The sequence below is a fragment of the Epinephelus fuscoguttatus genome, linkage group LG10, assembly GCF_011397635.1.
Source record: "Epinephelus fuscoguttatus linkage group LG10, E.fuscoguttatus.final_Chr_v1".
Classification (NCBI taxonomy): Eukaryota; Metazoa; Chordata; class Actinopteri; order Perciformes; family Serranidae; genus Epinephelus; species Epinephelus fuscoguttatus.
In genome coordinates this window covers 35,965,359-35,989,640 of record NC_064761.1, presented here as the reverse complement: position 1 = coordinate 35,989,640, position 24,282 = coordinate 35,965,359, and the positions used below count along the sequence as shown (strand labels likewise).

At 42.3% G+C, this 24,282-nt stretch overlaps 2 protein-coding genes across 4 annotated transcripts in view; both read right to left on the bottom strand.

Moving 5' to 3' along the window:
* btbd8 (BTB domain containing 8) overlaps window positions 1-3,458 on the bottom strand; it is a 37,384-nt gene extending 33,926 nt beyond the window's left edge. For 2 of the 3 annotated variants that reach the window (XM_049587566.1, XM_049587568.1), the window contains exons 1-2: window positions 3,326-3,458; window positions 1,348-1,466 (exon numbers count right to left, since the gene is read on the bottom strand). In XM_049587566.1, the coding sequence (XP_049443523.1) occupies window positions 1,348-1,451 (104 nt within the window). In that variant the 5' untranslated portion in view covers window positions 1,452-1,466; window positions 3,326-3,458. The remainder of the gene's footprint in view (window positions 1-1,347; window positions 1,467-3,325) is intronic. The other variant, XM_049587567.1, reaches the window with a different exon arrangement.
* Window positions 3,459-5,516: 2,058 nt separating this feature from the next.
* On the bottom strand, window positions 5,517-23,009 carry ephx4 (epoxide hydrolase 4). Its single transcript, XM_049587792.1, has 7 exons — window positions 22,317-23,009; window positions 19,883-19,968; window positions 18,126-18,283; window positions 14,181-14,309; window positions 13,716-13,819; window positions 11,250-11,398; window positions 5,517-6,395 (listed from the first exon to the last, which is right to left on the bottom strand). The coding sequence occupies exons 1-7, from the start codon at window positions 22,557-22,559 to the stop codon at window positions 6,155-6,157; spliced, it is 1,110 nt and encodes a 369-aa protein (XP_049443749.1). The 5' UTR covers window positions 22,560-23,009; the 3' UTR covers window positions 5,517-6,154.
* Window positions 23,010-24,282: the final 1,273 nt, after the last annotated feature.

The window sequence follows — 24,282 nt, the reverse complement described above, 5'->3', positions numbered from 1 at the left end:
GGTTTGCTCATTTGGTCCGCACCAGAGTTCAAATGAGCATTCACACCACTCCAAACAAACCGCACTATCCATGGAAGCAGACCATGGTTCATTTCAAGCGGACCAAATAGCGCCAGTGTGAGTGCATCCTTACGTTATCAAGTGCTGGGCTAGTGGCCTGTCTCCAACATGCCAAACAACATCAAAGAGACAATGATATGTAATGTGAAACAGTCACTCTGTTTGTTTTGGAGTGAAGGAGACCTCTGCAAATAATTTAGCTCATGATAAAAACATCCTAAACATCTAGATGAGAAATACAGTGAGCGCATATGACGTTATCATTTTCAGGTGCTGGGCAAGCGGGTCATCTGTAACTTGCCCAACAGTGTCACAGAAACACTGACGTGTCATGCAACTGCTTTATTCAGTGTTTTTACCGGTTTAAATCACTTGGTTTGTTTGTTAGCTGGTTGAAATCTGCAATCTTCACTGCTAGATGCTACTACTGATCTAGTCTGGTTTATGTGGGCAGTAGAGATGCTGCTGAGCCTTTTTCACAGAGACATCTGTATTTTTACCAAATCTCAATCTGTCATCAAACACGGTTCCCAAGTATTTGCAGGTCTGGGCAATTTTCACACTTGTGCTATGAACGACTGCTGGAGGACTGTGTGTGTGTGTGTTTTGGTGAGATGACAGCAACAATCCTGATAAACTAGATCTACCAAAGGGTTCTTTATACTGGTTCAGTGTTACTGACTGGATGATGACAGACCATTCACGTGCCTTTAAAAGAAGCTGCACACAGAGATCACAAAGTCTTTGACAGCCCTGTATATCTTTGACCTCAAAGGGAAAACTTTAAGACACAGGTCTTTGTTATTCACAGGGTAGGGTTAGAAAAATGTTTTCCCAAATGTGGGAATAGCCGAGACAAGGGCAGAAAACAACTTGGTAATACCTGCCGTTTGCTGGCAAGTTGGCAATGCTTGGCGACTTCGCGTTTCTCACTCTGCATGTGGGATTCCACTGCCTTGATCCCCATCCTGAGTTTCAAAAACTTTTTGCGTAAAATACACCAAGTCTCATATGCACTGCCACGAACTGGTTTCAGCCCTGCCGTAAAAATCTTGGTTAAATAGGCAATTTTTTGTTGAACGTGAACTTCCCAAAAACCTGCTTCCCATGTCTTAGCATTTTTAAGACTTTTGAAAGATTGATTTAAAACATCTTAACACCATTTCAGGCCTTTGTTTTAGATTAATAAATTTGATGCCTTTAAAGACCTTTAAAGGATCTTCTGCAGGAACCCTGAACGTTTAACCCCGGCCTCTGAAGTTCAGTGCACGCAGTCACATGCCTTACCTGTTAAGGTCTGCAGATAAAGCAGATGATAAACATCTCCTCAGCTGCTCTTTGTATTTGCGCTCTTTGGCCTGGAACTCCCTCGCAGCCTCCGTGGTGATCATGGCTCATTAGGTTTCCTAAGACAGAGACAAGACAGAGAGCTCAGCCTCGAGAAGAGGAGGGCTAGATAAAACCCAGTGGTGTGTTGTTTGATCATTTTGAGGACGCAAAATAAATCAGACAGGTCGTCTATAAAACTGCAAAAGGAACAAAATGTGATAAATATGCTTGTACCGCTTTACAGACAGTACACCTACAGTTACATAGTGCTTAAGTACAGTGCTTAAGTGCTAAAAAGGGTAGGCATGTCAACTATTTTTTTAGGCACTGGAAAAGGACTTTTGTTTTTTATGTTCGGGGAGGGGTGCACGCATTTTACAGGTTGTATTTTTTATTATTTTTAATGCAGAATTTGTTGGTTTTGGATGTGCCTTTATTCAAAAGGACAGCTTTGGCGTGAAAGGAGGAGAAAGAGAAGATGACATGCAGCATAGGGCCATCTATCCATCCATCCACCCATTTTCATCCGCTTATCTAGGGCCAGGTCGCAGAAGCAGCAGGCCAAGTAAAGCACCTCAGACATCCCTCTCCCCAGCAATGCTTTCCAGGTCCTCCTGGGGGACCCCAAGGCGTTCCCACGCCAGATGAGATATGTAATCCCTCCAGTGTGTTCTGTGTCTGCCCTTGGGCCTCCTACCAGTGGGACGTGCCCGGAACACCTCTAACAGGAGGTGCCTGAACCACCTCGACTGACCTCTTTGACACCAAGGAGCAGTGGCTCTACTCCAAGCTCGCTCCGGATGTCATCTCATTTCAGCTGCTTATATCCACATTCTCATTTATCACAGCCAAAAACAGTATGACAGAAATTATCACTGTATTTTCAAATTCCCAACAGTCCTGGGACACATCATATGTGACAAATGCTTACCTCAGAATTAAAAAAAACACACAAATCTGAGATTAAAATAATTATATTTCATCAAAATCATTTTATTCTACATTTTATTTAAAATTTGGCCAAAAATAAACTGTTCAAACACAAACTAACCAGCATGCAGGACAAGTGAAAAAACGTTTCTCAACTCCAGGACGTCATCCTAAATTTTTAATTTTCAAACATCAAAGGGTAAATTTTAATATCTAGTAACTAATTTATGGTGGAGAGAGGGTCATGCATTTTCCAGCAGGCACTCATGGAGGTTCAAGGAAAAATATTTGTAGCTTTAGGGAGGGTAAAAAAAAAAAAAAGTCACACCACAGCCACCTCCCTCTGATAAGTAAAGAACAGTCCCTAAATCTACCAGCTTGTACCATCACATTATAGATACAGTTAGCCACATCTGATTCCGTTTTTATGCTTTAATATTCTTGACTGCCATGTTGCTAGCTTCACCTGACTCCCCTGGGTGAGGTGACATGATTAAATCAGCAACCACCACCTTTCACCACACACTCACTCACATTTACCACCATTGTAACCCGGGGAGGCGCTGCTTACCAGTATGATGTAAATCAATTAAAACGGGAAGACACGGGCACGACTCAAATCCAGTCACTCTTATGTGACCAAAAAATATTTAACCATAATGTTATAATTAAAACAGCTTCAATGATAGAAACCCGGCTTCCTTTAGCCTCCAGGGGAAAACACTACTGATACTGCCACCAAGAAGAACCAGTTTATCTCTATTTTAATAGAAGTTTAACGTATCCTAAAATAAAACACACTCAGGTATACTCACACACACATATCTATGTTTACGCGTGTATTTGCTGTGTCTCTGTCGGACACAGTTTTAGCTACAAGCTAAATAACATTACTCTCATTTTCCTCTCGTGGCTAGCATGCTAACGCTAGCTAACGCTGGCGACCGTTACTAGTTAGTTCTCTGAATGAACCTTGAACCGTTAATAACCGGCGATGAAAACAAACCTGGAGAAAAGAACCGCAGCCGTTAACTGTCTGTTAGTGTGAGGTTCGGTACCGGGCATAATTACACTATCTTCGTTAACGGGCTGACCCACTGACCGATGTTGTTGACATCACCGCTGCACGCTGTTCGCCGCCCCACTATGACACGGTTAGCCTAACGGAGAAGGAGTGGACATGTCGTCACAGCCCGGAAGCAGCGGGACATGCGCATTGCGAACAAGGAAGGCGCCGTGCCCTCTCAAGTGATGCTTTCAGGTGCTGCGCCTGATCTCGAAATTCTAACAAACTTCGATAATAAATTACATTAATTAAAAAATGACATGAACCACAACAAAAATAAATTAGATGATAAAATAAATAAATACGAAAATAGGATATAAATTAAAAAGATAAAATAAACAATTCAATAAATGAATATAAGTGTATTATATAATTATTATAAATATATGTACATATATAAATAATCAGGGGACATTTAATAGAAGAAAATTACAATAAAAATATGAAAAAATACTATAAAAGCATCCTAAGAAGCAGAAATAAGAAGTAAATACGAGTACAAGGCATGTAAAAATATATAAAAAAAAAATATGTGCAATGTGCTGCAATGTTGACACAAGTATTTGAATATCTAAAAAGAATATATAAATATGTATAATGTGCTGACTATAAATGACAAAGCTGTATAAATTAAAGAGCTGTGCAATTTTTTAGAAGTGGTAGCTGTGTGCATAAACTTGCAAAATATGGTCCAAAGAATGTATAAAAAGTGTGTGCACTGCTCAAAGGTGCCTTTTATTTTAATCATTCTATTGTTGTGTGAAAGCTACACTGAGAATAGACAACTAAAAAGCTTAATCTGTGGCATTTGTGGCTCAGAGGTAGAGCAAGGTGTCCACTGAGTGGTCCCCGGTTCCTCTACTTTTCATGTCAAAGAATCCTTGGGCAAGATACTGAACCCAAAATTGCTCCCAGTGGCTGTTCTATGTGAATGGATGAATGTGGCGGGTTGTGTAAAAGCACTTTGAGTGGTCAGAAGACTAGAAAGGCACCATTTACCATCTGTTAATTTACACAGTGTTACATAAAATTATGTTTCAGTCTCATTCCTCTATTTTGGACAAATCAAAATAAAGACTTTATCAAAAATAGCTAACAATTATAATCATCCTTGTATCAATCTTTGTAATATTCTATTCTATTTGTCACACACTCTGCACAAATGTGCAGCTTTTTTTATTTTAAAACAGATCATTTTTTTAAGTGAATGTAGTGAAAACCTACTCGGTAATAAACCTTGTTCTAATTCTGACTTTCTTTTTATCAATTTTTTTAAGAGTCATAACAAATACCAACCAAAATATGTGAAACTCATCATATTTCCGACTGTACCTGAAGGCAGCAAATGGCTTGCCACGAACTGGCGTTGATGTCATCGTCCTCTCCTACACCATTACTCCTAACCTATGATGTCAGTGCAAACGGGACTGTAACTGTTTGGATCAGCATTACAGAAGCAGAAACACAGAAGCTGTCAAATCCTGCAGGGTAGTGAGATCCACGGCAGAGTGATTTGGTGCAATAGTGGCACAACTTTATGATAATGCATAATTTAAAGGGGTTAAACTGAAACTAATGGGTTTTAATGGCTAATAAAGACTTTGTTAAAGATGTATAAATAATCAGTTTTTGCTGGTTTCAAACAGACACACTCGTGCATTGCCTGAATGATGTCTTCTCTAAATAGCTTTGCAGTGTGTGTGTGTGTGTGTGTGTGTGTGTGTGCTGGCACAGCACTAAAACCTGTTTATGTAAGACTGATGAAAACACACATCAGTGTAATTCCACATCTACATTTCTGTTGGCATATAACCCTTGTTGGAAAGTTATAAATATGACTCTAAAATAAAAAACATCAAAATGTTTCTTCTACAGAGGAGACCAAAAATAACCAACGTCAACTGCTGTGTCACTCTGTGGCTCTGTGCTATATTTAACAGAACATCATTGCTATTTCTGGTGTTTTTCATCTCTCCTGCGTGAAAGCTTGAAGTGACTGTTCGGAGACAGTGCACAGCTTCCAACACTGTTGTTATCATTGTCTTAAAACAGGTCAGGAATGATAAAGAGAAGTGTAGTCCAACAGATTGACACTCAATTTATTTATAAAATCAAATGGTGTAGACTTGGCTCAGTGAATCTTCAAAATGCAGTGTGTAGGAATAGATACAAAATAGTACAATAGTCAACCATCACTGACATTTCTATACAGGAAGATCAAAATAACAACATTCTCTACGTTTGAGCAAGTATCTCTGAGGAAAAAATACAAAAAAAAGAAACCTCCTTTAGACAGCACTACCTGATAAAGGGAGTTGGGAGAGTCATGGCTCCCCAAAGGACTGTGCCCAAAGAAGAGTGGAGCGACCTGGTGAAACACACAAGCAGACGACGCCACATCCCAGTCTCTCAGGACAGCTTTACACCGCGACAACTCCATAGTTAAAAGGCACCACACAATACAAGTCACGAGGAGATTTTTGCCACACATTTGTAATGCTGTAACTGACAAACTTTAAGGCGGATGTCATGTGCAAAAACATCTTGAATATGTATCACACGTTCTGCTCAGTGTCCTCTCCAGGTGAAGTGTGCTTTGATTCTTTCCTTTACCACTGACTTCTTTAAAAAATAGTTGAAATGTGAAAGATTTAAAGAATGATTGCATTATCACTATGTTGCTTGGTATCACAGGCATATTCCAGGCTTCCAGGTGTGGCAAGCGAGAGGGGGACAGTGGAGGGGACGGAGGAGGCCCCCGCTGTGGGTTTAGTTCCTGTAGCTTTTGCGTCCCTCTCCCTCCTTGAGAAAGGTCCATATGAGGGTGTTCACAATGTCAGGCTGGTCCTGCTGCAGCCAGTGACTGGCTCCAGAGATGATGTTGAGACGGAAATGGTTCCGGATGTAGAGGCGGCAGGCTTCGGCCATTTCCTGCTCCAGGAAGGCATCCCGCTCACCCCACAGCAGCAGCACTGGAGACCTGACGTGGTTGTGGCTCAGAGGGAGGGAGCTAAGGAGACAGAGGAAAAAAAAAAAGATAATGTATGAAAGATTTTAAGGGGAAAATGTACTTTAAAGGGACAGTTCACCCCGAAATCAAAAGCACATATTTCTTCTACCTGTAGTGCTATTTATCAGTCTACATAGTTTTAGTTTAAAGTGCCAGTTGTTGGAGGTATCGGCTGTAGAGATGTCTACCTTCTCTCACTCTGGGCCTGTTTGCCCCTGATGTTAGCATATATATCCTTGATCCAAACACAAGTGGACAGCTGAGACACACTGCCATTCACACCTCTGTCTATCATGCGTCTCCAGCTCCAGCTGACTACTGCTGAGATTACTTATGCTAGAAGATCAAAAGGTCCAGTGCACAGATATTACAGCCACACTCATGCCAACCAGTGTGTCGTCGCAGCTGGAGATACCACTGTCAGCCAACCCGGTGCTGGGGCAGATACTGCCGCGTCAGACACTGACAAAAAACTATCCTCTCATGTTTGCATGATGCGCAGCCAGGCACTGTCAGTGTGTAACGGCACCTGATGACGTCAAGGGGAAACCTGGTTGGAGAACAATGTAAGTTAAGGGGGTGAAAAGTCGGGACAGGACTTTTAACCTGGAGGCTGGTGTTTGCTTCCTGTTTGAATGTAAAGCCAAACCCTGTTATTTTTAAAATGTTGTACCAATGTACGTTTATTTTGAAAGAGACTGTATGCAAACTGTACATTTCCTGTGAAAACAGAAGTGTATTTTGAAAAGACAAGGTGTATGTAACAGGCTGAACTTGACACAGTGTACCGGAGCATCAACAACAGACAACCAGTCTACCTTGCACGTCATTTGTAGACACAGTAAGTCCATGACCAAGTGGAGATATGTGACGAGGTCGGAGTGAGAATGTTTTGTCAGCCAATAAAAACACGGCTCCTTCCATTGGGCAAAATGATGCACATGTAAAATGGACAAGTTATACAGCAATTGCGCTGTCACCAAAAAAAAAAACAAAAAAAACTTCCTACACTGATGACCCAAACAATCTAAACTGATAACACAACTGACAGGAGGAAAATATGCACTTGTGATTTTGAGGTCAACTGTCCCTCTAAAAGTGCAGTGTGTGCAATTTAGCGGTATCTATTGGCAGAAATGGAATACAGCATTCACAATTATGTTTTCATCATTGTTCAATCACCTGAAACAAAGAAGTGTTGTGTTTTCATATCTTCATAATGAATGGGCCCCCATCCAAGGAGCCTGCCTGTTTCTACAGTAGCCCAAAATGGACAAACCAAACATGGCTCTAGATAGATTCATTAAAAAGGCCTCCTTTCTGAAATTTTATATTCAGAACTCCCATTTAAATGGGTAAAATACATTATTATTTTTTATAACTATTTTAATTTATTTTAATTTATTTTAATTTATCTTTATTTATTCTATCTTATTTCATTTCATTTTATTGTATTTACTTTGTTTTTATTTATTTTTGCACACACATATAACTGCAATAAAAATATGAATAGTAAAAAAAAAATGTCAGAAGAGGCCATGAGGCCACACGGACCTCACCTTAAAAAGAAAAACAAACAAAAACAGAAATGGAGAAAAAGTAAATAAAGAACAATGAATTTCATGTTACTTTCTGTCTCACCCAAAATGTTCCAGAGCCGGCTGCAGCCATGCACCACCACTCTAGACAGGATGAGTGGAGATATAAATATAAAAAGATGGGTGGATGGATGTTTCTGTGTGTTTATGTATTTGTGTCCCTGGTGCTTAGGTACAGTATGCGCTTGTGGAGAGACTAATTGGGCATGGGTCAGTGATATTTCTTTTACGTAAGCATATAAAAGCTATTCTGAGAGAACTCATTGCTTGAGAAGGGAGCAGATGGCGCGCTCAGCCATGCATGTACAGCTCACATGTCAAAAATACATGCACTGATATTTTCTTTGATCTGATTTGTGCCTATCGCTCTGCTTGTCCGTCTCACGTGTCAGAATAAAGGTGTATGTGAAGGTAAATATTTGACAGCACTGTGGCCTTGAGGGAGAGATTCAGCTTCCTGTCCTTCAGAGCTCTGACAGTAGATGGTGCTGCTAAATTTGCATTGAATAAGAACATTATATAAGCTCTCCATTTGCACAACACGCAATATATAACATAAAGTTTTTGAGAACTACACATCATTTAGACTTATACGTGGCTGTGTGATCACAGTATAGAATAACCAACCGTGATCAAACTCTGATACTGACTACAAAGTAAGAGCTGCAGTAACAGTGAAATGGTTTCCTATGGCAACAGCATACCTGCTCCTGTCACTAACGCAGGTCAGATATGATTCACTGCTATAGATTAAACTACACAGCAGTATGTAAAAATTAAAATTAGCTCCAACTATAACAGTAAAAATGGTACCTACACATAAATGTATCAGTGATCATAATTCCATTATAAATATACATAATATTACTAACAGGGGACGTTTCTCTCCATTATGAGCACTTTTACTTTTACTTCTTAATTACTTTGACTTAAGTCACTAAAGACACTTTCAATGCAGGATTTTTCTTACAGTTGTGCTCATAAATTTATACACCTGATCATGCAGGCCACTTTTAATATGTCAAACTTCTTGGTCACACCCATAAATGCTATGTTTGGAGTCAACGAGGCCTATGACGAAAAGTACACCATCCCCACTGTGACGCATGGAGGTGGGTCACTGATGTTTTTGGTTCCCTGTGCCTACAGTGTCCCAGGGAATTCAGTCAAAATTGATAGCAGAATGAATGAAGCTTGTTATCACAAAATACTAGAGGACAATTTGTATTCTTCATTCTGGAAGCTGCACATGGGACGCACTTGGACCTTCCAACATGACAATGATACAGTGGCTACAACAACAATAACTGAAGGTTCTGGATGATTCTCCTGACCTCAGTAGCATTGAGCTACTTTGGGAAGATCTCAAACGTGCAGTTCATGCACGACAACCCAAGAATTTACAGGGCCTGGAGGCTTTTTGCCAAGGAAACTGGGTAGCTTTACCACCTTTGAGAATAAAGGGCATTGTACACAACTTCTGCAAAGACTACGAGCCATCATTAATGCTTAAGAGGGGCAATACACACTATTAAGAATTAAGGGTATAGACATCTCAGTATTTCGCTGATGCTATGTTTTTAAATGATTATACTATTCTATTCTATTCTATTCTAGTCTTACAATTTAATCTGAATCCCATGAAATATAAAAGAAACATGTTCTGCCTGGTCACACACTCAAGAGCAGAACAGTACAATAGAGTATTTTCTAACTTAAAGGGAAACTGCGGTATTCCATCTGGACCCTAGTTCCCCATGTTTTTGTGTGTAAGTAACTAATGGGAACAACAATTTTTGAAACTGGTCACAAAGAGCACTGCAGCTGCAGTGGCGAAACAAGGTGCAGGTAAACCATGCAAAAACAAGAAAAGTTCGCACACCAAAATAGCTCCAGTCAAGTGTAATTTATTTAAAGCATGATGTTTCATGACGTCATGCTTTAAATAAATTATACTTCACTGGAGCTATTTTGGTGTGCAGACTTTACTTGTTTTTGCGTTTTTTGGTCCAGCACCCAACCCTAAACTGGGTAAGATGTGCATGTTGTTTTTCCATTTTTGGCAGGTAAACGGTGCACCATTGATTTATGTCAACAAAAGTGTTTGCTTTGGCCATCGTCAGCCTCAGATTGTTGCTGTAAGTATCTGACAACACAACAGGAAGGACCCTACAGAGAAACGAAAGGGGCTTTCACACCGCCGTGCAGTAATTTGCCACCTCTAGTCATTTCAACGAGGGGAAGGCAACAGAGGGGAAGCGGTTTCGAGCAAGGTGGTTAGGGTATAAAGCGGTTGCCGCCCATGAGCACGCACACAGATTTTGCTCTGCTGCACTGAGGTCACCGTATTGAACTTGTGATGCTTGCTGCCTGGTTTTAGCCCATCAAATCGCGGGCATCACGGAATTAGAAAGAAGACAAGATGAAGGAGCTGAATATATTGGTGTCTGAGTACCTGGATTTATGGCGCCAGTGATGTAGCTATAAGGACATTCAGAAAAAAAACTGGGCCCGGAATAACATTTCTACCTAACTTCACATGATTGGTAAACTAAAAGCTAGCTTGCACTTCTGCCATTGTTCACCTGCCTGGCATCACAGCTGCGGACTGTGGTGGTAGCAGCCACTTTAACTTTTGGGGTAGGCGGCTGTCAGGGCATAGTGCATGGGGGTATGAAAGCAGTTTTACCTTTCACTACTTGCTCAAGGAGAAGTCTCGTTCTAAAATTTCACGAGAGGTGACTCAGTGTCAGATAGAGGAGTGCCAGGAAGAGCCTGTTGTGTTCGAGCACAAAAAGTGTAACTTAGTGTTATCTGTAAGGTTTTTAATGTCATGTCAAGTAAAGATCGGTTCATACATGTTTCCGTACACCTCTAACTCACCCACCAAACGAGAGAAAATATATCTCAAAGCCAGTTGCACATTGTTTCACACCGTTTTGAGGAAACATGTTCAAACTGGAAAGTGTTACGAAATATGATCACTGATTTATTCATGCCACTAAACTGAGTGGACTGCTGCCAACCAAATTTCATTGTGTTTTAATATGCAATGACAATAGAGTATCTATCTATCTATCTATCTATCTATCTATCTATCTATCTATCTATCTACAGAAACAGGGCGTACCTCATTCAGACTGAACATGCCCTTGCTGACACGTACTTCTTCCACTGCTGCTATTTCTAAATCTTTACAAAACTTCAGAAAAATCTTTGACACAATCCATCTTTTGGTCAGTGAACTGCTCCCCACCTGAAAACATTTCTGTAATAGTTGAGCGCTCCAGTCAGAGCTCCCGGCTGTGAGAGTGCATACAGATAGGCCTCCAGGTCCTCTGCAGTGAGCCATCGGCCTTTCCTTCCAATCCCCGTGTTGCGGCTGGTGAACAAGGCCTTCAGAGCCTGCGGCAGAGACAGAAGCAGACACTGGGGTGAATTTATGTGTCTGGTACAATTTGCTGTAGGAAACATTTACACAAGGATGTCTGTGGTCACTGTGCTGTGAGTCAGTAAAGGTACTTCAGCTCTCATGACCTTCAGTCACAGCTCTGGCACCCTGACTTACTGCTGGCTAGACAACGTGACATTCTGTGCTTTTACTTTTGAAAACTCCATTTGCAGACAAACTCCCGCACTCTGTCTAACTTGCAAAAGAAATGCATTGTGACATTTCAATAGCTAGACCTTCATCAAGTTAACAATTCTGAAAACTCAAATTGTAAGTTACTTAGAGTTAAAGGTTCTGTATAAAACATTCAAAGCATTAACATAACAGCAAATCACAATTTGCTTTGTAGTGTAGTAATGGCAGTCTCTGAGCCGTTATGTTCTTTGTTGTGGTAGATGGTCCAGCCACGTGTGCATGTTATTGCATGTGAGTCCCTGCGTGTGCATCGTATTGGCTAGCTAATCGCCGCCACTCTGCACTGTGCTCATATGGCAGTTACTGCTGAAAACAGTAAGCATCATCACACAGCCTAAGCGAAACGGCCACCCTCCCCATCAGGTTAATATCATTAGCTCTGTCAGCACTGTTGCCATTGTTAGCACTGTCTGTGCTATTAGTGCTGTTAGCATTGTTAGCTTCTAGCCACTGGCTCAGCCACCTCCATGTTGAGAGCCATGTGCAGGCAATCTCAGCTCAGACTCTGAATCTATGCTCTGAATGACGTGTGCAGCTCTTTGGGGAAATTAAAGCTGAACATTTCGGGAAATATGTTTATTTGCTCAATTATTAAACTATAAATATGAAACTATTGCCAGGAGCCAGTTGGCTTAGCTTAGCTTAGTTAAGCTTATTTTAGCTGGATATTGGACTTCCTCACAAACAAACCCCAGTTAGTTCAAATTGGTGGCCACAGCTGCCCAACTGTAGTTTTGAACACTGGGGCCCCCCAGGGCTGTGTGCTCAGCCCTCTCCCGTTCTCACTTTACACCCACAGCTGCAACCCCTGACTTGGAGAGAACTCTGTTGTGAAGTTTGTAGACGACACCAGCACCATCGACCAGATTATTTTATTTATATAATTGTTTGTTTTTGCAGTGACAGCGCACAATTAAAAGTAACTGCACCAGAGTTAGCTGGTGGCAAGATTGCATCCGTTGTCCCTGGGTGTGTAGATATCAAAACAACAGCAGCAGCAAATACAGCACAGAAGACACTGCGCAATACATACAAGAGAACAAATAATGATGAGATTTAGTATCAGGAGAGTGGTGCACAAGGAACAACCTACTGTTCAATGTCAGCAAAACCAAGTAGCTGATCCTTGATTTTAGAAAAAAGGAGGCAAAGACTCACACCAGTGTCTACATCAGTGGTGCTGAGGTGGAGCAAATAAATAGTTTCAGGTTCAGTGGAATCAGCACCACAGAGAACCTGTTAGGGTCATCTTGCATCTGAAACAACAGAAACAGCTGTATTTCTTAAAGAAATTTCCATGCCAAGTTCTTGGTAACCTCTCCAGAGGAGCAACAGAAAGTACCCAGGACAGGAGGGCTCTGCAGCAGGCGAATAATTCTGCCCAGAACATCATCCACCAAGCAACAGTGAGATCGGTGAGGTGGGGTGCCTGCACAGAGCCCAAGGAATATTCAAAGACAATAACCCACCCAGCAACAACCTCCTCACCCTGCTGACGTCTGGCAAGCAATACACAAGTATCTACTGCTGTACCACCGCACTACAGAGCAGCTGCAAGACTCTTCAGCTCCTCCTCAGTAGTACTTGTTTTGGATTATTTACACGTAGCGTAAAGGAGCTTGCATTTTGTTGTGCATGACAGACATGACAGTGGTATCAATATTCTCACCTGACCCTCAACACGAAAGAAAATTAGCATATTGCCCATTAAATTGTAAACTCTGCATTAAAACTGTAAGTAAACCTGCCTGTTTCAACATCATGAATATTATTGATTTTGAAAACCACATTTTAATATATACAAAAATAAAAAAAAGGTTAATGCCTCATTTGCGACAAAATGCCCTTTGATGATTTGGTAATAAGCTATAGTTTGATCCCTTTGTTTACTACAGCCTCTCTCACAGCAGGAGGTTTTAGTCACACTGATGCAAACCCTAAAAATAGCCTGACACTGTAACAACATGCAACACACACCAATGCACATGAACACACATGCATACGACCCACACACAGAGACGCAAGCACACACAACCTTGACCTTGAAACCGCTTATGCCCACACACAACAGACCACCTTGAAATCATTGATGGAGAGCATGAGCTCCGGGAAGCGGGGCAGCTGGAAGAAGAAGAAATGGCTGGACTTCAGCAGCTGGCTCGGGTGACGCAGAGCGTAATCTGGAGGAGAGGAGAGGAGACAAGTTCAGTTGTTCGATAGTAATTAAAGGCCAAGTTTGCACGCGCTGCGGGGTCGTGGACGTGATGACTCTCAATGACTTTGCCTCTATGTTTGCACCAGTTAAACCAGCTGTTCCAGCTTCACATTAGCCTCCTGTAATTAGCTTCTCATCATCTTTCCCTTAAGGCAGAAGAGGAATTGAAGTAATAATACTTCCTAATTAATGATAATAATAATTATGCTAATAATCCAAGGGCCAAACCAGAGTCTCTCTAATTAGTATGAAGAAAATTGGTTTTCTGTCATTACATAAAGAAATATACGTGGAGAGCCAGTCGTCTGCACATAGTGAAATCATACCTGTGAACACAGAAGGATGGGGGCTGTTTAGGACGATGAGTTTCGTCACCATCTCAGGGTAGTGAATGGCGAACAGCCACGCTATGGTCCCACCCCAGTCGTGGCCAACAAGGCAACATCTGTTGTATCCTTGAAAAAAAAAACAAGTGGACATGAGACAGTGTTTTGTTGTTGCAGCAGAAGACAGCACTGTGTTGTTTTGAATAGAGGCTGGATGCTCATGCTGCCTGTTTATTAAAGCATGTCAGTGCCAGGAAATCAATACTGTTCTCACTTCTTTATTGCTGGCTGCATCCCTCAGAGGACATTTACACCCATCAAATGGATGTATTTCATGACATACAGCCAAATTCAGATCAAGGTCAGGGCATTCGTTTGAAGGATTCTGATCACATTACAGTTCCCTTCGAACAAATCCCCTTACCTTTGCTCGCACCATCAACACCCACTGGTATTCATCACAGCAGCTAGCCTCATATTAACATTCAGGCAGTCGCCAGGAGAAAATGTTGGCATTGTACATTTCTGCAAACCACAAATATGTTGCATTTGTAGCTTTCATATGTATTACTTTAACGTTTCTGAAGTGACAACGTGACTGGATGACACCTAGAAGCTGGAGCAGAAGCCTGCCAAGCTGCAGACCATTGTTCAAGACCAACAAACAACAAAACTGGTTGTGTTTTGGTGACCCTAGCTGTTTTTCAAGCGGCTTTTTAGGCACCAAACGGATGTTTTTTAGTGAGCTATCACTGTTTTTCCTGCAGCTTTTCAGGAACCAAATGTGGGTGTTTTTTTAGCAACCCTTTGTTGTTTTAAAAGCAAGTTTTTAGGGACCAACCATGGTGGTTTTTAGTGTCCCATCACTGTTTTTCCTGCAGCTTTTCAGGAACCAAACATGGGTGCTTTTTAGTGAACCTTTGCTGTTTTAAAAGTGGCTATTTAGGTACCAAACATTTGTGGTTTTCAGCAACCTATCGCTATTTTCCTGCAATTTTTCAGGCAGCAATTTAGGGTGTTTATTAGCAACCGATTGCTGTCTTACAAGCAGCTTTTTAGGCACCAGCCATGGGTTTTTTAGTGACCCTTTGCAGTTATAAATGCAACTATTTAGGGATCAACCATGGGTGGTTTTTAGTGATCATCACTGTTTTTCCTGTAGCTTTTCAGGCACCAATTTAGGGTGTTTTTTCAGCAACTGGTTGCTGTTTTACAAGCATCTTTTTAGGCACCAACCATGGGTGGTTTTTAGTGAGATGTCACTGTTTTTCCAGCAGCTTTTCAGGCACTAAACGTGGGTGTTTTTAGCGATCCTTTGCTGTTTTAAAAGTGACTATTTAGGTACCAAACATTAATGGTTTTCAGCAACCTATCTCTATTTTCCTGCAACTTTTCAAGCACCTATTTAGGGTGTTTTTTCAGCAGCTGGTTTCTGTTTCACAAGCGGCTTTTTAGGCACCAAACATGGATGGTTTTTAGTGAGCTATCACTGTTTTTCCTGCAGCTTTTCAGACACAAAGTGAGGGTGTTTTTTAGGAACCCTTTGCTGTTTTAAAAGTGGCTATTTAGGTACCAAACATTCATGGTTTTCAGCAACCTATCGCTTTTTTCCAGCAACTTTTCAGGCACCAATTTAGGGTGTTTTTTAGCAACTTGTTGCTGTTTCATAAGCAGCTTTTCAGGCACCAAACATGGCTGGTTTTTAGTGACCTGCCACTGTTTTTCTGTAGCTTTTCAGGCACCAGTTTGGGGTGTTTTTTTAGCAACCGATTGCTGTCTTACAAGCAGCTTTTTAGGCACCGAACATGGGTGGATTTTAGTGATGCATCACTTTTTTTCCTGCAGTTTTACAAGCAGCTTTTCAGGCACGAAACATGGCTGGTTATTAGTGACTGATCACAGTTTTTACCTCAGCTTTTAATGCACAAATTTGGGGTCTCTTTTAGTGACCAGTTGCTGTTTTACAAAAGGCCTTTTAGGCACCAACCATGGGTGGTTTTTAGTGAGCCATCACTGTTTTTCCTGCAGCTTTTCAGGCACCAATTCAGGGTACTTTATAGTGACCCGTCACTGTTTTACAAGCAGCTTTTTAGGCTCCAAACATGGATGGCTTTTAGTGACCTGACGCTGCTTTTCTAGCGGGGATAGTGCCATGAGAACTGCTTTGTTTTTTTTACTGAGCCATTGCTGCATTTCCTGTGCCATGAAAAGTGGCATCACTACGTAATCTTTTCCTACCCATAACCGAGTGGATTTTGTGTGTAATCCTATACATGTTAACCACAGCACTGATGAAACATAATGTTCCAACATATCCACTACATAATCATGTACAAATGTTATGTATCTGGGGTTTGCAGAAATGTACAATGCCAGCATTTATTTTGAAAAAAGGCCATGGCTGTTCCAGCTTTTATCAATGGAAAGGTCAGTGTCACTAAAGGCCAAATCTCAGATTGGTGTAGCACCATTAGCTGACTGTGAATATTGTTTATAATGTGGCCTATGTGGGCTTTAACTGCTGGTGCGAAAAAAGCTCTGTGGTCCAGTCACAGATCAGAGTACAGCAGTTATCATGTGATCAATGCAAGCCAGCCACATTGAGTGAATCTTTGCACAGCAATATGCATTATTGAGTACTTAGCTCCTGAAAGCCTATTAAGAAATTAACTATGACAGCTAGAACGATCAAAGGAGCTGCAAAACATTAACTAGACCTCTTCCAAAAGCACACTCCCAGAGAATGTAAATATTTAATAAGGAATGTGTTCAAAAACTGCTTGAGTGTATTTACAGACATGATGGTTCCTTTGGGCTGGACATGGACCAGTTGTGGGACCATTTAAAGCTGCATTTTTTTGGTAACAATTGACCTAATGACTGTGTGTAATGTAATAACAGGTGTTACTTGTGGTGATGAGCCCACAGAGAAAGGTCACTCCTGGGCTCTAGAGAGCATTTTAGCATCGTTCAGCTCATCGATTCAGGTTTTCAACAAACTCAGCTGTGTTTTCAGATGCAGCATGAAGATGGTCCACTAACAAACGGGAGAAAGACAAAGCCAGCAGCTGGCTGGTGAACACAGAGGAGCATTTAGCCGTAAACAGGAGCTGGTGGAGACCAAAAACAGAGCTAAAAGGAAAGGAGAGTGATGCTATTGCGGTGCGCACACACTCCTGAGCACCTAATTTTCAGGGCGTGACGGCTGCGTCCTGAGGTAAACTGAGTTCAACTTTTGGAACTCAACTGGTCATCAATAGCTGTTTGATAATTCACCTCATAAATCCTGACACACTGCTTTCTCCTACATGAAAGTATATGAGTCACTTTTAATGATAAAAAGTATAGCATCAGTTTCGATATATCGGCATTTCCAGCTGTGTATTACTTGGTATCAGATCGAAATCAAATTTTGTGGTATCGCCCACCCCTAGTAATTAACACTACAACAGTAGCTGTGACACACTTGGATATGAGGTGGCAGGTGTGAAGGAGAAAACAAAGATAGAGCCTCAAGACACGATCTACTGTTCTGTCAGAGAAATTAGAAACTAACATTTCAATGCTCAGGCAGGTTATCTTGTACAGTATGTTGCAGGGCTAAATGAAAAATTAAAAACTGTCACACACTGGCCAGTAAAAGAGCAAAAAAAGTCACCCTGGCCGGATAATCATTAGGGGATGCTGGTGTGTTCAGACAGCCTCAGGCTGGCTTCCTGCTAGTGTTAGCATGCAGTCTGTGGGCTCTGTATCTGCACAACATCCCATGTTCAGTCAGAATGAGTCACAGGACATTTGTCATGCCATGCTGCAGGCCTGAGGGCTGTCCACAGCTTAAGACTGATAAACAAGTTTATTTTTGACTCAAGACACTGTCACAACAGTGTGCACTGCTTTGAGTTCATTGAAGATTACACACCACACTGTTCCCCTGCGTTCCCTCACCTAAGTACTCCACAATGTCCTTGACGTCGGTGACCAGGTAGTCGAAGCGATAACTTTCAGTGGACAGTGGCAGGTCGGACTCCCCGTAGCCCCGCATGTCGATGGCCACCACACGGAATTCGCTCTTGAACTCGCGCAGCTGGTAACGCCAGGAGAACCTGAGGCACACAAACAGATGCAAAGATGACTTATGTCCTTCATTTCTTTAAATATTTTGCAAACTCAAAGAGACAGTTTGTTTCTTCCACAGCAGCGTACCCTTTTAAAGGGGTACTACAGCAATTTAATATGGCACAGTATCATAGAGTTGGGGAACCTGCAAGAAACTAGTTGGGAAAAAAAAGGTCAAAAGCCATGTGGCAGCAGTGCAGATATCTTGAGTTTTAGTCCCGAAACACTGGTTCCTACATTCCCCATAATGGAATTCAGTAGTGTCTGCAGATAACTCTGATACAACCCAGTCCCCAGAATAAATGTTGGCATTGTACATTGCTGCAAACCTTGGATACTTAAGCAGATATGTTGAAATTTCACCATTTCAACAATGCTACGTTAACGTGTGGTTATGTTTGGCAACAAAAAAACTTCAGTTTTGCAAAAATGTACAATGCCAACATTTTCTCCTGGAGACTGGGCTGCCTGATGACATCATTAGCAGTACTTTTCAGACTTTAGAAATCTCCCTTCAGAGCCACACAGTGCATTATCTATACAGCTGTTTTCTCAGGCTGAGTTGTGTTTCGCATGATGATTAAACTGAACTCGATGTGCAAAATTGGTGAGATAGTTACAAACTAACTTTACAAACTTTTTTAAAGCTAGCACTCAGCTTGTTTTCCAGCTGAGTGAAGGTCACTTCAGTATAATAGAAGCTGTTTTAGATTCTAATCCACCCACTGATCATGTGGACTGGGATGACTTCCTAATTGAAGATCTTGTCTGCTGTAAAGGCTCCTCATCAGGACTGAAATCCCCCTCCTCCTCCGCCTCCTCCCCCTCCACCTCCTTCTCCACCTCCTCCTCCTCCTCCTCCATCGAACCAGGGAAAGCAAGATGCAGAGCTCTGACTGTGATTTTGATGAGTCAGTGTAAGATCCCGACACTGAACTCTCAGATCTTTGAATATAGATGAGGTTTAAAGCAAAGTAAGCCCCTCGGACCCCTCCACCCTCCCTCTGACACACACAGGCACTCTCCTCTTTCTCATTTCTGAGCAGGAATTAGCACATTTTCAGAACGTGTTAAGTGTTCTTTGCAACCATGTCACTCTCAGCACAGTTCATCATTCCCGCGAAGAATGCGGGAAGTGAAGCAGAAAGAGCTCCCCTCTTCCGTTAATTAATCCCTGTCCTGTCAGCAGCTTAGATAGTATGTTAGAGATATGGACCAGGCTTACAGCTCTTGACAACCTCTTTGGCCCCAATCCAGGAGCCACGCTCAACACCGTTTTTCATTCCATATCAGGAGGAAGAGATCTTAAATGCTTTGGACCCTTTTCCCCCGATGGCAAATCATGTCTGTGAATGAGGACTCTCCACTGCATGGTGTGGATTTGTCTCTGCAGAGATTTACCAGTGCAGCTGAAACATTAGAGCCAGGGTCTTCTCATAGTCAGGGGAAATTTCAGAGAGGTGACCGATGTAACAAACACCAAGCGACTGAGCAAACAGAATCTCAGTCTGCTGCTGTAGTGAAGAGGAGCTGCGACTGTTGCCGCAACCACAACTCACCCACCATCGTGATTTCTTCAGACTTACCAGAACTCAGGGAAGCCGTGTAAAAACAGCATGAGCGGCTTTCCTCTCTCCCCAGCGGCAACATAGTGAAACCTAAGGCCGGACTCCTGAGGGGGAAGAAGACACAAAAACATCATGCAGACGGTCTTATCCAAAGTCACTTAGCGGAAACAACACAACGTTTTAAATGATTACCAGCTGCATGGAAACAAGTGGGTAATAATTTAATTATGAGGAAAGCAATACAGGAATAACTTATTTACTTCTGACTGAACACACAACAGTGAATCACAACCTTGTAATACTGTCCATATTGGACGAGTCACTCCTGTGAACGTTGCTGCAGAGTTCCAGTAAAGACCCCTTTCAAAAAATGGTTGCTGACACATTTAAAATACCCCACTTTGAAGGATAACGTGTGTCTGATATAATCTTTACACACAAAAAACCCCACGAAACTCATCCTAAATCTATCCACTTCTTGAACTTGAACTCGACATGTCAGTGTATCTGCTGAAAAATAATATACAAATGTAACACATCAGTGGTCTGCAGCAACGCACAATGCAACATTTTTTATTGCGACTGGGCTGGAAAATGTGCTTATTCTGGGGTTACTCTGAGAGGATTAAAATAAACATTCTCTAAGTGGATTAACGACACGTCTGACTCATACTGTAAATTTATTAAGGTTGAGGGTGTGGTAATATCATAAAGCATACAGACTCAGCTGTATATGTTAATTTATGGGCCTGTGCTCTGAGAGCGGCTGCACCACCAGTTTATTTGAATTGTTTAAAGGTCCAGTGTGGAGGCTCTAGGGGCATCTATTGGCAGGAATTGGCAACCACACTGACAACTGCCTACCTGTAGGTGCATTCCCAAAAAAACAAAGCGCCTTTGAATGCTGTCACTACGGTCTAGGGCTGTGATGATGGGCAGGTATTTCGGTGAGTATTGGAAGCGCAAGCTAGATAGCGCCCATAGACTGTGAAAATAATGGACATAGCCACTGTGACACCACCCACTGGTTTGTGGCATAGATGGTGCTGTGTAAATAACTGCATAGATTTCTACATACTTGGACAGTTTACCAGTCATCTGAAGTTTGGTGGAAATGTTATCACTGGCCTTATAACTTGCTAGCGCTATGTTCTACATCTCCAGGTATTCTGACACCAACTTTATCAGCTCCATCTTGTCTTCTTTCTGCTTCCATGATGCCCGCCCCCTTCCATCTGACTGACTGATCAAAGTCAAGTTCAACACAAGGAAGTGTGCACAGCAGAGCAAGATCTGTGCACGTTCAAAACTGCTTCCCCTGCTGCGAAGCATTTTGAAAGCTGCGTAAGGTGCAAGAGTGCATAACAAAGCATTAAAATAGAGCTTGTTTATAAAAAAAAAAAAAAAGTGCTGGGAAAAGATTCCCTGGACCCCCCTGACAGGTCTGGGCTGGACCCCTGATGTCCTAAAATCCTAGAAGCGCCCCTGCGCACATGTGCAGGGCCCCTGACCTCTTGTTGTTTTGCAAAAGGGGCCCCCAGACAAAGCAAGTATCCCTGCTTTAAGATTTTTTGCACATGATTAGCTGTTAAAGGGGTTAAACCAGTGGGTCGCGGTCCAAAAGTGGGTCGTGGGTCTTTTCTAAATGGGCCGCAAGTGCCTCAAGTTTGTAAAAAAAAAACAACACACTTTATTTTAAGTACAGTGAATTTCTGGCATATAGCTTTTATTTTGAAGTGCTGTAAAGTGAGTGAATAATGGACACCTACTTGAACTAATGACTAAGGAGAAATCTGGACCCTGTGACTGGACCAGTTGGGAACCACTGGGATAACTGTCCAACAGAGTACACAGCAATTAAAATAAGCTCACCCTGGACTAGCTATAGCATTAATTAAAATACATCTTACATGAAAATGCATCAATAATCAGTCCAATAATATCATATGCAGTATTTTTTTCTTACAGCACTCCTGTACTTTCACTTTAGCCTTTACTTTAAATGTTAATGTTGCAGCATCTTTACTTTCCTCACCTACATAAACGATGTGAGTGATTCCTGCATGGTTTGGGAAGGTTTTTTTCATGACAGACATGCCTCTGTATTTAATTACATAATGTTGAGCAGATAGGTTGTTGGAGGCCGGCACAGAGAGACGTGAGGCGGAGGAGCTGTCCTTTCAGCACCACCTGAGCGCAGCGCCTGCAAACCGCGATCCCACCGAGAAAAAGAGACGTCTCCACAATAAACAGACGCCTCATGATCCGCTCAAAGATCAGGCCTGTTTGTGTTTGTGCACGACGCGACACGACAAGTGAAGGTGTTGGAGCATTTTACATGTCAACATTTTTTAGCATGCAAAAGAAGCATACACACACACACACACACACACACACACACACACAATGGGCTTTCAGACACCTTCCATGTCCAAGTGCATGTGTGCCTTACCTTGATCCTAACATAACAGTGGGTTCCCAAGGACGTGTCATTCAGACAAGCCGGGGGAGTTTCACGAATCACCCATTGGAAGGTTGTTGTCGGCCTTAAGATGATGCTCCACCAAAGTTTCAGCAGGGCTACGATGGTGCAAAGAGCACAATAACCGTATATCAATGACCAGTACCCCAAAACTCTGATTTTCAGCGCAAGTCTGATTAGAAATATCAGCAAGTTGTGGAGCACTCTCGCCATCTTTACATTGCCGCAGGAAATCAATCCGGATCAAGTTACCTATTGATCTCTCTCTGTCAATCGCTCGTTTCGGTTTAAACACAGCTCCGACAATGCCGTTGTGTCGTTACCAGCGCATACGCACGACTGTCTGAAGGGAGGATCCCAACAAACGGTTGAATGGGACGGTGGCAAGAGCATCACGTCAGATTTCACGCTTGCGTGTGACAGCAGCGGTTGTTTAGCAGGAGACGGTGTTGTTGACTATACAAGGCAAGTCCGAAATCAAGCAACGAGCCACTCGATGCGGCTCCTTTACAGCGATTTGAGCACAGCTGAGAGGCGCAGGGAGAAAGGCTGAAAATCACTGCAAAGCACCGGAGGCTGCACGCCGCTGTTATGGCAACAACACTGTATTTAGAAGGCAGCATGCACGTGCTCATTAGTCCACTGAAATATTCCTGTTATATTATCAATCCTCTCACCAACCAGCTCTTGGACAATATGCTGCAACACGACTTAATAAGCAGGTATGGCTGGTGCTGTTTTGGGCAGCGCATTAATATGTTAATCAGCTGTAATGCGGTCACAGGTGCGCCTTTATCAGGCACAAGATAACAGCCACACATAATAAAGACTGTTAACCAATTTCAGATTAGCCTAATCCCTCACGTGGCTGGATATGTAACGGATTAGGATCTGAGTTCAGAGCTGACATATGGAGCCCAGGAGCTGACCAAATGAAGCACAAACTGAATTCATTAATAACTAATAAGCCTAAATAATTCAGTCTGGTTAAATTAAAGGGAAACCTCAGTGTTTTTTCAACCTGGACCCTATTTTTCTGTGTTTTTGTGTCTAAGTGACCAACAGGAACAAAGATGTTTTAAATTGGTCCAGTATTGATCAACAGCAGCCGGTGGGGCATGTTCGCAAAGTCAATTTATGTCCATTAAAAGTGCTTTTTTTTTGCTACTGACAGGCTCAGACTATTATTCTAAATGTCTGACAACATTATGGAAAGGATCCAAACAGAGATAGACCTTTTTGTAGGTAAAATAAGGTAAAATCCTTTTTGTTTGACCAAGTCAGCACCGAAAACGCTATCACCAAACCAACCAGGCTGTTTAGAAATGGCCTGAGGGACGTAACAAAAATCAAAAATCCCATTACGATTGAGCATCTGTGGGATGTGCCGCTACCCTACCTTGCAACCCACAGGATTCAAAGGATACACTGCTGACGGTCTGGTGCCAGACACCACAGGACACCCCTAGAGGTCCCAGAGGCCTCAACAGGTCACAAGCGCCACTGTGGATCAGACTCAGCTCTGAGTTGCCGAGGCATAGACACAGGATCTCTGGGGTACCTGCACGTCCTATGAATGATTGATCGGATTGGGATGAGGGGAATTTGAAGGCCAGGCTGGCACCTTGAGCTCTTTGTCACGTTCCTGAGCAGTTCCTGCAGTGTGGCATGGTGCAGTCTCCTGCTAAGGGGGCCACTGCCATCAGGGAGTGCCGTTGCCATGAGGGGGATACTTGGTCTGCAATAGTGTTTAGGTGTACGGTGTTTGTCAACTGGCATCCACGTGAATGCCGGGACCCAAGGTTTCCCAGCAGGAACTTGCACTGTAATGAGATGTAACAAGATGATCAATGTTAATCACTTCACCACCCCTCCATGGGCGGTGGTGGTGGTGGTGGTGTGTCTTCCTCAAGGTCAGGTCCTCCTCAGGCCTGGG

Excerpts from the sequence above, each read along its gene's own strand:
- ephx4 (XM_049587792.1), bottom strand. The coding sequence starts at position 22,559 with ATGGCGAGAGTGCTCCACAACTTGCTGATATTTCTAATCAGACTTGCG. Across the intron at positions 19,969-22,316 it reads ACTGTTATGTTAGGATCAAG|GAGTCCGGCCTTAGGTTTCA; the intron begins GTAAGGCACACA and ends CTTCCCCCTCAG. Across the intron at positions 14,310-18,125 it reads GGACATTGTGGAGTACTTAG|GATACAACAGATGTTGCCTT; the intron begins GTGAGGGAACGC and ends TTTTTTTTCAAG.